This window comes from Oncorhynchus nerka, linkage group LG8 (genome assembly GCF_034236695.1).
Source record: "Oncorhynchus nerka isolate Pitt River linkage group LG8, Oner_Uvic_2.0, whole genome shotgun sequence".
Lineage (NCBI taxonomy): Eukaryota > Metazoa > Chordata > Actinopteri > Salmoniformes > Salmonidae > Oncorhynchus > Oncorhynchus nerka.
The window spans coordinates 1864313-1878188 of record NC_088403.1 but is presented as its reverse complement, the minus strand read 5'-3'; the positions used below and the strand labels follow the sequence as shown (position 1 = coordinate 1878188).

Below are 13876 nucleotides of genomic sequence, written 5' to 3'. Positions count from 1 at the left end.
CACATCCACACCAATAATGACAATTTCTGATACCACCACTACCACAACCATCATTAATGATCAACATCATTAATGATACTGGTTTTCTGATCCACACCAGATACTGACTGGTCAATCCACACCACTACCACTGGTTTTCATTAATGATCAACAATACCCACCACTACCACAACCACTTTAATGATTACTATACCACCACTACCACTCATTAATGATCATCATACCACCACTGACCACAACCATCATTAATGATCAACAGTGTACCACCACTACCATCATTAATGATCAACAATACTATACCACCACTACCATCATTAATGATCAACAATACTATACCACCACTACCATCATTTGATCAATACTATACCACCACTAATCATTAATGATCAACATGTTGTACCACCACTACCACTATTTCATTAATGATCAACAATACTATACCACCACTACACACAACCATCATTAATGATCAACAATACTAATACAGGGTTGATTAATGATCAACAGACCACTTTGATTTACAACCATCATTAATGACAACAATACTATATGTCCACTACCACTGATCAATGGAAACTGATCCATAGAGCGGGAAAATACTATACCACCACTACCCACCTCATTTGGATTGATCATACATCTATACCATTTGAATCATTAATGATGAATATTACGACCACAACCACACGTCACCTGTCTGATAATTATGGACCACTAGACGCTTCATTAATGATCAACAGGACTATACCACCACTACCACTACCATCATTAATGATCAACAATACTATACCACAACCATGCCGGGATGTACCACATACCATCATTAATGATCAACAATACTATACCACCACACAACCATCATTAATGATCAACAATATATACCACCACTACCACAACCATCATTAATGATCAACAATACTATACAAATAAGCCTCACAACCATCATTAATGATCAACAATTACACCACAACCACTGATTGATCAAAAGTCGACACTCATTCTCATTATTTTACAATACTATACTCAAATCAAATGATCAACTGGACTATTGACATTGCGTCATTAATGATCAACAATACAACAATGTATACAATATCAAATGATAATAACCATAACCAAAATGGTAACAGTTAATAGTAGAAAAACAATAAATAATAGGATCATGAAAAACAATACTAAAAACCAAAACCAAACTCATAACTAACTCAACAATACTATACCACCACAGTACCACCACCACTACCACCATCACCAATGATCAACAATACTATACCACCACTACCACTAGCATCATTAATGATCACAATACTATACCACCACTACCACAACCATCATTAATGATCAACAATACTATACCACCACTACCACTAGCATCATTAATGATCAACAATACTATACCACCACTACCACTAGCATCACCATGACTAATACAATACTATACCACCACCACCATCATCATACAATACTATACCACACCACTACCATCATCACCATGATCAATACAATACTATACCACCACTACCACTAGCATCACCATGACTAATGACAATACTATACCACCACTACCACTAGCATCATTAATGATCATACAATACTATACCACCACTACCACTAGCATCACCATGACTAATACAATACTATACCACCACTACCACAAGCATCACCAATGACTAATACAATACTATACCCACCACTACCACTAGCATCACCATGATCAATACAATACTATACCACCACTACCACTACATCACCATGACTCAATACAATACTATACCACCACTACCACTAGCATCACCATGATAATACAATACTATACCACCACTACCACTATTAATGCATCACCACCACAACCACTAATGATCAATACTATACCACCACTACCACTAGCATCACCAATGACTCATACAATACTATACCACCACTACCACTAGCATCACCATGATCAACAATACTATACCACCACTACCACTAGCATCACCATGACTCATACAATACTATACCACCACTACCACTAGCATCACCATGACTAAACAATACTATACCACCACTACCACTAGCATCACCATGACTAATACAATACTATACCACCACTACCACTAGCATCACCATAACTAATACAATACTATACCACCACTACCACTAGCATCACCATGACTAATACAATACTATACAATACTCATACCACCACCACCACTACCACATTAATGATCATCACCACCACAACCACATAATGATCAACAATACTATACCACCACTACCATCATTAATGATCAACAATACTATACCACCACTACCACTAGCATCACCATGACTAATACAATACTATACCACCACTACCACTAGCATCATTGATGATCACAATACTACACCACCACTACCACAACCATCATTATGACTAATACAATACTATACCACCACTACCACTAGCATCACCATGACTAATGACAATACTATACCACCACTACCACTAGCATCACCATGACTAATGATCAATACTATACCACCACTACCACTAGCATCACCATGACTCATACAATACTATACCACCACTACCACTAGCATCCACCATTAATAATCAACAATACTATACCACCACTACCACTAGCATCACCATGACAATACAATACTATACCACCACTACCACTAGATCATCACATGACTAATATCAATACTATACCACCACTACCACTAGCATCACCATGACTAATACAATACTATACCACCACTACCACTACCATCATTAATGATCAACAATACTATACCACCACTACCATCATTAATGATCATACAATACTATACCACCACTACCATCATTAATGATCAACAATACCACTAGCATCACCATCACTAATGACAATACTATACCACCACTACCACTAGCATCACCAATGACTAATACAATACTATACCACCACTACCACTAGCATCAATGACTAATACAATACTATACCACCACTACCACTAATGATCATCACCATGACTAATGATCAATACTATACCACCACTACCACTAGCATCATTATGACTCATACAATACTATACCACCACTACCACTAGCATCACATTAATGATCAATACTATACCACCACTACCACTAGCATCACCATGACTAATCACAATACTATACCACCACTACCACTAGCATCATTAATGATCAACAATACTATACCACCACTACCACTCATCACCATGATCATACAATACTATACCACCACTACCACTAGCATCATACCACCACTTAATTATCAACAATACTATACCACCACTACCACTAGCATCACCATGACTAATGATCAATACTACACCACCACTACCACTAGCATCACCATGATCATAATGATCAAATACTATACCACCACTACCACTACCATCATTAATGATCAACAATACTATACCACCACTACCATCATTAATGATCAACAATACTATACCACCACTACCACAACCATCATTAATTAAACTGATATCATTACCATCACCCCTACTACTCGTACCACTACTATTAGGAATAATAATCATAACAACAATAATAATTAAGTTAATTATTCAATGTCTCTCAGGCTTCGGGAGGCAAATACATATTTGTCTGCAAGAGGAGTCGTTGCTCTTTCACCTATGAGTATTTGTTGTTTTTCCTTTTAATAAGATCAAATGTGGAATAAATGTAGTAATTTATACGAATAATGAATCTCTTGGTGAGGATTATATTTCTCACAGTAAAGGAGAAAGTGCATCTCTGTTTCTACCTCCCCTGTCATGCAGTGACCACATAGACTCTCCTCTTTGGGGAGCCATGTCTATACATCTCTGTCTCTACCTCCCCTGTCGTGCAGTGACCACATAGACTCTCCTCTTTGGGGAGTCATGTCTTTATATCTCTGTCTCTACCTCCCCCGTCTTTCACATACACGCTCCTCTTTGGGGAGCCATGTCTATACATCTCTGTCTCTACCTCCCCTGTCTTTCAGTTACCACATATACACTCCTCTTTGGGGAGCCATGTCTATACATCTCTGTCTCTACCTCCCCTGTCGTGCAGTGACCACATACACACTCCTCTTTGGGGAGCCATGTCTATACATCTCTGTCTCTACCTCCCCTGTCGTGCAGTGACCACATACATGCTCCTCTTTGGGTGTCTATACATCTCTGTCTCTACCTCCCCTGTCGTGCAGTGACCACATACATGCTCCTCTTTGGGTGTCTATACATCTCTGTCTCCCCTGTCGTGCCGTGACCACATACATGCTCCTCTTTGGGTGTCTATACATCTCTGTCTCTACCTCCCCTGTCGTGCAGTGACCACATATACACTCCTCTTTGGGGAGCCACACTCCTCCACACTCCTCTTTGGGGAGCCATGTCTATACATCTCTGTCTCTACCTCCCCTGTCGTGCAGTGACCACATACACACTCCTCTTTGGGGAGCCATGTCTATACATCTCTGTCTCGCTCTGTCTCTACCTCCCCTGTCAGTGACCACATACACACTCCTCTTTGGGGAGCCATGTCTATACATCTCTGTCTCTACCTCCCCTGTCGTGCAGTGACCACATACATGCTCCTCTTTGGGTGTCTATACATCTCTGTCTCTACCTCCCCTGTCGTGCAGTGACCACATACACACTCCTCTTTGGGTGTCTATACATCTCTGTCTCTACCTCCCCTGTCGTGCAGTGACCACATATACACTCCTCTTTGGGGAGCCATGTCTATACATCTCTGTCTCTACCTCCCCTGTCGTGCAGTGACCACATATACACTCCTCTTTGGGTGTCTTTATATCTCTGTCTCTACCTCCCCTGTTGTGCAGTGACCACATACACACTCCTCTTTGGGTAGCCATGTCTTTTATTGTCTGGTTTCTATGTCAATCGGTGGTCACTCAGCCTGTACTATTTATTTTTTTATTTTTTTATTATTTTTATTTTACCTTTATTTCACTAGGCAAGTCAGTTAAGAACAAATTCTTATTTTCAATGACGGCCTAGGAACAGTGGGTTAACTGCCTGTTCAGGGGCAGAACGACAGATTTGTACCTTGTCAGCTCGGGGATTCGAACTTGCAACCTTTCGGTTACTAGTCCAACGCTCTAACCACTAGGCTACCCTGCCGCCCCAAAACTCTCTGACAGAGTAGAGATAATCCATTCAAATTCAATTTAAGGGGCTTTATTGGCATGGGAAACATGTGTTTACATTGCCAAAGCAAGTGAAGTAGATAATAAACAAAAGTGAAATAAACAATAAAAATTAACAGTAAACATTACACTCACAACAGTTCCAAAATAATAAATACATTTCAAATGTCATATTATATATATATATATATATATACAGTGTTGTAACGATGTGCAAATAGTTAAAGTACAAAAGGGACAATAAATAAACATAAATATGGGTTGTATTTACAATGGTGTTTGTTCTTCACTGGTTTCCCTTTTCCTGTGGCTACGTTGGTCTCCATTATAAATACTCCTCGCCTGGCGGACGAAACAACGCCACCTGCTGGAGGAGACAGATTTTGGGCCAAATTACCCCTCTCGGTTCGCCTTTTTACCTCTCTCTGGTCTAGCTGAGATTTTAACTATTGGAGTTAAAATCTCAGCTAGAGTTTGGTTTGCCTGTCTGTGTATGGTGGTAGACCTACAAAGGTTGGTGCTATACATTTGTTTTGTGGTTAATGTTTTTTTGTGTTTTGTTGGGATGCTTTTTATTTTGCAGGTGCACTTGATGCAGTTGTAATTGGACCAGCGACTAATCAATAAGCAAAATCATATGCGGTCACTGAAACAAATTAAATACTCGTTATTGACATAATAAACCAATAGAAATAGTCACTGACACAGAAAGGAGGAAAGTGGTACCCTAATTTCCTCGTGTACCCCCAAACCATCACATCCCGGTGCTTTACTAGGCAGCTACATTTCTTGAATCTGTCTCCCCCTCCTGTCTCCTCTCCTCGATTATTTTCCACTCAGCTGATCGCAGTTTAAAATGGCGGCGTTGAGTAACGCCGAGTCCCCTCCGCCCGTCTTCAACGGTGACACGATGGACCGAGACCCGGAGCGGGAGCGGGGACTGGAGGAGCTGGGAGCCTGCCTGGACCCCGCCTGTTCGGTGGGGATCCCGGAATGTCCGCAGGACGAGGAGGTATGGACCGGGGAGACGGGGGTGAAGCTGGGCATGGCGACACGGGGGTACCGAGTGGAGGTTGCTGGATGGGGATCTTTAGGAAACACCGGCTGTAATATGGATCGTGGGGATGCATTGCAGGGGGCGAGATGATGCACTAAAATGGAAATGATTTCCATCACTAACGTGTCCTTCGTCCTCTTTGTACTTGCCGTTATTCCTTAAGGTGCATTTTGCGTTAGACTACACCGATCACGTTAGATTTGTGTAATAGTACGCTGACGGCAATGTTTATTTCAGGCCTGCCTATATTTCATTTGCTTTTCGAGTTTTTTTTTCTCTCTCCAGCAGGTCTCTCTCTCTCTCTCTCTCTGCGGCGGCTGCATCCAAGCTCTCTGTTCGCTACCTGGCACCGTTTGACTTCAGCGATCTACCGCGTACGGCTTGATTATACATCGTTTTATATCGATATAGCTAACTGACAAACTTTTATTGATATTTATGAACAATTCATCAGGGATTTTCGTCAATTCGATGCAGAGAACCCCTTCGTGGGCTGTCGACGGGAGCTGATATGTCTGTGCAAAGATCGGCTTTGTTTTGGTTGATAAAATGTACATTATTTTACAGTATAGATCCATAACGGAGGTTCATGCAGAATTATTAGCGCACGAATATTAATAGCTATACACTAAGCTAGGCCTCTTCCATCGCCATGGCTCAAATGATATGCTCTTAGCCAACGTTACATTTATGTAGAGTTAAAACATATTTTTCAACAGCTATTTAATAAAAAAATATTATTGCTTTCAATGCAAGAAGGTCTGTATCGAAGACATAAAAGTAAAATAAAGAAAATGATGCAACAGTCAAAAGGTATTTTGTGAGTGACATATCAAGCTTATCCAATTGACCATAATATAAAATAATGCCAAAATCACAATCGCATCATATTGTATCTATTAGTCAAATAGAAAAAGCTGTAAATTGTGCAACGAGACAAACCATAATCCTCAATCAATTCCCTGTCAGCTTAACTTTGGGACCTTGAGTAACCTGCTGTTGATACTAGTGGTTTCTCTGGTTACAGTAGAACTCATAAACCAATTCACCTGGGATCCAGGTAATTACATCAATTAGTAGGCCAAATTAGTCAGATAAAAAAAAAAATGTATATTCAGATAGCTAAACTTTCTCCTTCCCAAAAGTGCTTGACCGATGTTATTGTATGCCTTCTCAATAAATACAATATCTTTATTGTCTGTTGAAATGTTGTCCGCGCGGGATATCTGCAAATCTTCAGGATATCTTCCCAGCTTAGTGAATAATATTGGCCCCCATTCAGTAGTCAACAGAATCCACATAAAATCAAACAGAATTCAAATAGAATGCACGTAGAAGCAAATAGAATGCACGTAGAATCAAACAGAATTCAAATAGAATGCACGTAGAATCAAACAGAATTCAAATAGAATGCACGTAGAATCAAACAGAATTCAAATAGAATGCACGTAGAATCAAACAGAATTCAAATAGAATGCACGTAGAATCAAACAGAATTCAAATAGAACAGTTAGACAGGCTCCAGAACTTTGGCTGCTAGTAAGTATTTTTGAAACCTCCAGCTTTGGGCAGGATGTGTCAATGTGTAGTTCATACATGCATAATCTATGCGCAAGAATTACTGTCTTACAATTTGATTTCTAGCCAATGAGCTTCAGCCCCTCGCCATTTTGAGTGACAACGAATCAAGATGCAGAGTGGAGAGAGTAATGGCATATCTGTTCCGATGTGACGTAGTACGCAATTTTATCGAGAACCACTATTGGCTAGTGAGCGTTTACTTTCAGAACTACTGGCTAAAAAGTATCTCTTTTAATGGTCATAGAATCAGAGAATGTCATTGAATTTGAATTCTATAATTTTTGATCACAAGTCATATTGCCCCAAAACAGTAAAACATTGTACAGACTGAGGCCAATTAGAGTCCAGAGGTGTCACATCCACCTGCTCCAGATATACACATGATGTGGGCATTTGGAGTTATTTTCATGAAACAGTACTTGCCGGGCCTCACGTTTCTATCCACAGTTTTTATGCAAGTAGTCATACCATATTAAAAGTGGGAGTTTCTCCCATTCTTCTCTGCAGATCCTCTCAAGCTCTGTTCGGGTTGCATCGCTGCACAGCTATTTTCAGGTCTCTCCAGAGATGTTTGATCGGGTTCAAGTCCAGACTCCGGCTGGGCCACTCAAGGACATTCAGAGACTTGTCCCGAAGCCACTCCTGTATTATCTTGGCTGTGTGCGTAGGGTCGTTGTCCTGTTGGAAGGTGAACCTTCGCCCCAGTCTGAGCGTCCTGAGCACTCTGGAGCAGGTTTTCATCAAGGATCACTCTGTACTTTGCTCCGTTCATCTTTCTCTCGATCCTGACTAGTCTCCCAGTCCCTGCTGCTGAAAAACATCCCCACAGCATGATGCTGCCACCACCATGCTTCACCGTAGGGATGGTGTCAGGTTTCCTCCAGACGTGACGCTTGGCATTCAGGTCAAAGAGTTCAATCTTGGTTTCATCAGACCAGAGAATCTTGTTTCTCATGGTCTGAGAGTCCTTCAAGTGCCTGTTTGGCAAACTCCAAGCTGGCTGTCATGTGCCTTTAACTGAGGAGTGGCTTCCGTCTGGCCACTCTACCATAAAGGCCTGATTGGTGGAGTGCTGCAGAGATAGTTGTCCTTCTGGAAGCTTCTCCCATCTCCACAGAGGAACTCTGGAGCTCTGTCAGTGACAATCAGGTTCTTGTCTTTACCCGTTGCTAGGCCTTGCTTTAGCTCTCTGAAGAATCTTGGGGTTCCAAACTTCTTCCATTTTAAGAATGATGGGAGGGCACTTGGGGACCTTCAGTCTTTGACATTTTTGTTCCCTTCCCCAGACCTGCCTCAACACAATCCTGTCTCGGAGGATTACAGACAATTCCATCGACCTCATGGCTTGGTTTTTGCTCTGACATGGCAACTGTGGGACCTTTTTTATAGACAGTTATGTGCCTTTCCAAATCATGTCCAATCAATTGAATTTACCACAGCTGGACTCCAAGTTGTAGAAACATCTCAAGGATGATCAATGGGGATTGTCTTTAGTTCTAGGCCTAATACTTTCTAAAAACTTGTTTTGGGTTTGTCATTATGGGGTATTGTGATGTCATTATGGGGTATTGTCTTTAGTTCTAGGCCTATTGTGACGTCTGATAGATTGGGAGTATTTAAAAAAAAAAACTTTTTTTTAATTGATTTTAGAATAAGGCTGTAACGTAACAAAATGTGGAAAAGTCAAGGTTTCAGTACTTTCCGAAGTCACTTTACATATATTTATAAATTAATTTGTGCTCATAAAGAATGTGTACGGTACTCAAACCACTCAAGATTGATCAGAGGATCAAACTCTTATGGGATCATTTCAATGAGACGGAAAGGCTTGTCTTTTCAGACTAGGCCTAATATCAAATCTGTTCTGAGGAGGGCAACGGGGGGGGGCTTGTCTTTAGTTCTAGGCCTACTCTCTGAGGGCAACGGGGGGGGGCTTGTCTTTAGTTCTAGGCCTACTCTCTGAGGGCAACGGGGGGGGGCTTGTCTTTAGTTCTAGGCCTACTCTCTGAGGGCAACGGGGGGCGGGGCTTGTCTTTAGTTCTAGGCCTACTCTCTGAGGGCAACGGGGGGCGGGGCTTGTCTTTAGTTCTAGGCCTACTCTCTGAGGGCAACGGGGGGCGGGGCTTGTCTTTAGTTCTAGGCCTACTCTCTGAGGGCAACGGGGGGCGGGGCTTGTCTTTAGTTCTAGGCCTACTCTCTGAGGGCAACGGGGGGCGGGGCTTATCTTTAGTTCTAGGCCTACTCTCTGAGGGCAACGGGGGGCAGGGCTTGTCTTTAGTTCTAGGCCTACTCTCTGAGGGCAACGGGGGGGGGCTTGTCTTTAGTTCTAGGCCTACTCTCTGAGGGCAACGGGGGGGCTTGTCTTTAGTTCTAGGCCTACTCTCTGAGGGCAACGGGGGGGCTTGTCTTTAGTTCTAGGCCTACTCTCTGAGGGCAACGGGGGGCGGGGCTTGTCTTTAGTTCTAGGCCTACTCTCTGAGGGCAACGGGGGGGGCGGGGCTTGTCTTTAGTTCTAGGCCTACTCTCTGAGGGCAACGGGGGGGGGGGGCTTGTCTTTAGTTCTAGGCCTACTCTCTGAGGGCAACGGGGGGGGCGGGGCTTGTCTTTAGTTCTAGGCCTACTCTCTGAGGGCAGCGGGGGGGCGGGGCTTGTCTTTAGTTCTAGGCCTACTCTCTGAGGGCAACGGGGGGCGGGGCTTGTCTTTAGTTCTAGGCCTACTCTCTGAGGGCAACGGGGGGGCGGGGCTTGTCTTTAGTTCTAGGCCTACTCTCTGAGGGCAACGGGGGGCGGGGCTTGTCTTTAGTTCTAGGCCTACTCTCTGAGGGCAACGGGGGGCGGGGCTTATCTTAGTTCTAGGCCTACTCTCTGAGGGCAACGGGGGGGGGGGACCTTGTCTTACATTTACATTTAAGTCATTTAGCAGACTCTCTTATCCAGAGCGACTTACACCTTATGACATCCAATGGAGCAGCCACTTTACAATAGTGCATCTAAATCTTTTAAGGGGGGTGAGAAGGATTACTTTATCCTATCCTAGGTATTCCTTAAAGAGGTGGGGTTTCAGGTGTCTCCGGAAGGTGGTGATTGACTCCGCTGTCCTGGCGTCGTGAGGGAGTTTGTTCCACCATTGGGGGCCAGAGCAGCGAACAGTTTTGACTGGGCTGAGCGGGAACTGTACTTCCTCAGTGGTAGGGAGGCGAGCAGGCCAGAGGTGGATGAACGCAGTGCCCTTGTTTGGGTGTAGGGCCTGATCAGAGCCTGGAGGTACTGAGGTGCCGTTCCCTCACAGCTCCGTAGGCAAGCACCATGGTCTTGTAGCGGATGCGAGCTTCAACTGGAAGCCAGTGGAGAGAGCGGAGGAGCGGGGTGACGTGAGAGAACTTGGGAAGGTTGAACACCAGACGGGCTGCGGCGTTCTGGATGAGTTGTAGGGGTTTAATGGCACAGGCAGGGAGCCCAGCCAACAGCGAGTTGCAGTAATCCAGACGGGAGATGACAAGTGCCTGGATTAGGACCTGCGCCGCTTCCTGTGTGAGGCAGGGTCGTACTCTGCGGATGTTGTAGAGCATGAACCTACAGGAACGGGCCACCGCCTTGATGTTAGTTGAGAACGTCAGGGTGTTGTCCAGGATCACGCCAAGGTTCTTAGCGCTCTGGGAGGAGGACACAATGGAGTTGTCAACCGTGATGGCGAGATCATGGAACGGGCAGTCCTTCCCGGGAGGAAGAGCAGCTCCGTCTTGCTGAGGTTCAGCTTGAGGTGGTGATCCGTCATCCACACTGATATGTCTGCCAGACATGCAGAGATGCGATTCGCCACCTGGTCATCAGAAGGGGGAAAGGTTCTAGGCCTCTTAGTTCTAGGCCTACTCTCTGAGGGCAACGGGGGGCGGGGCTTGTCTTTAGTTCTAGGCCTAATCTCTGAGGGCAACAGGGGGGGGGGGGGGGGGGCTTGTCTTTAGTTCTAGGCCTAATCTCTGAGGGCAACGGGGGGGGGGCGGGGCTTGTCTTTAGTTCTAGGCCTACTCTCTGAGGGCAACGGGGGGGCGGGGCTTGTCTTTTAGTTCTAGGCCTACTCTCTGGATGTACAGACGCTTCCATGCATTTAGCCAGTGACGGGGAAGGTTTGTGTGACTGGTTATTTTAGGATCCGTGGCCCACGGTAGAGACACTGGTTTATCAAGCATTTTCTCACATAGAACATGTTCTTTCTAACTGAAGCCCCTGAAGAGGAATTGGTTGCATGGTTATGGTGGGATACTGTCTACATAGACGAGAGTTGCATGGTGGGATACTGTCTATACATAGACGAGAGTTGCATGGTTATGGTGGGATACTGTCTATACATAGACGAGAGTTGCATGGTGGGATACTGTCTATACATAGACGAGTGTTGCATGGTGGGATACTGTCTATACATAGACGAGTGTTGCATGGTTATGGTGGTATACTGTCTATACATAGACGAGAGTTGCATGGTGGGATACTGTCTATACATAGACGAGAGTTGCATGGTGGGATACTGTCTATACATAGACGAGTGTTGCATGGTGGGATACTGTCTATACATAGACGAGTGTTGCATGGTTATGGTGGTATACTGTCTATACATAGACGAGAGTTGCATGGTGGGATACTGTCTATACATAGACGAGAGTTGCATGGTGGGATACTGTCTATACATAGACGAGTGTTGCATGGTTATGGTGGTATACTGTCTATACATAGACGAGAGTTGCATGGTGGGATACTGTCTATACATAGACGAGAGTTGCATGGTGGGATACTGTCTATACATAGACGAGAGTTGCATGGTTATGGTGGGATACTGTCTATACATAGACGAGAGTTGAATGGTTATGGTGGTTGTTGTGTGGAAGACATGGCTGAGGGTGGAGAGGAGACTGACCCCCCCCCCCCCGCTCTCCCAGGGGTGGAGAGGAGACTGACCCCCCCCCCGCCCGCTCTCCCAGGGTGGAGAGGTGATTGACCCCCTCCCTCTCTCAGGGTGGAGAGGAGACTGAACCACACCCACTCTCCCAGGTTGGAGAGGAGACTGACCCCCCCCCCGCTCTCCCAGGGTGGAGAGGAGACTGACCCCCCCGCTCTCCCAGGGTGGAGAGGAGACAGACCCCCGCTCTCCCAGGGTGGAGAGGAGACTGACCCCCCGCTCTCCCAGGGTGGAGAGGAGACTGACCCACCCCGCTCTCCCAGGGTGGAGAGGAGACTGACCCCCCGCTCTCCCAAGGTGGAGAGGAGACTGACCCCCCGCTCTCCCAGGGTGGAGAGGAGACTGACCCCCTGCTCTCCCAGGGTGGAGAGGAGACTGACCCCCCTCTCCCAGGGTGGAGAGGAGACAGACCCCCCCGCTCTCCCAGGGTGGAGAGGAGACAGACCCCACGCTCTCCCAGGGTGGAGAGGAGACTGACCCCCTGCTCTCCCAGGGTGGAGAGGAGACTGACCCCTGCTCTCCCAGGGTGGAGAGGAGACTGACCCCCTGCTCTCCCAGGGTGGAGAGGAGACTGACCCCCTGCTCTCCCAGGGTGGAGAGGAGACTGACCCCCTGCTCTCCCAGGGTGGAGAGGAGACTGACCCCCTGCTCTCCCAGGGTGGAGAGGAGACTGACCCCCTGCTCTCCCAGGGTGGAGAGGAGACTGACCCCTGCTCTCCCAGGGTGGAGAGGAGACTGACCCCCCGCTCTCCCAGGGTGGAGAGGAGACTGACCACCCGCTCTCCCAGGGTGGAGAGGAGACTGACCCCCTGCTCTCCCAGGGTGGAGAGGAGACTGACCCCTGCTCTCCCAGGGTGGAGAGGAGACTGACCCCCGCTCTCCCAGGGTGGAGAGGAGACTGACCCCCGCTCTCCCAGGGTGGAGAGGAGACTGACCCCCTGCTCTCCCAGGGTGGAGAGGAGACTGACCCCCTGCTCTCCCAGGGTGGAGAGGAGACTGACCCCCTGCTCTCCCAGGGTGGAGAGGAGACTGACCCCCTGCTCTCCCAGGGTGGAGAGGAGACTGACCCCCTGCTCTCCCAGGGTGGAGAGGAGACTGACCCCCTGCTCTCCCAGGGTGGAGAGGAGACTGACCCCCTGCTCTCCC

The 13876-nt window shown here is 45.9% G+C and overlaps 1 protein-coding gene across 3 annotated transcripts in view; it reads left to right on the top strand.

Moving 5' to 3' along the window:
* Positions 1–5969: 5969 nt before the first annotated feature.
* braf (B-Raf proto-oncogene, serine/threonine kinase) overlaps positions 5970–13876 on the top strand; it is a 106827-nt gene continuing 98920 nt past the window's right edge. For all 3 annotated transcript variants that reach the window (XM_065021226.1, XM_065021225.1, XM_065021224.1), the window contains exon 1: positions 5970–6153. In XM_065021226.1, coding sequence (XP_064877298.1) covers positions 5998–6153 — 156 coding nt within the window. In that variant the 5' untranslated portion in view covers positions 5970–5997. The remainder of the gene's footprint in view (positions 6154–13876) is intronic.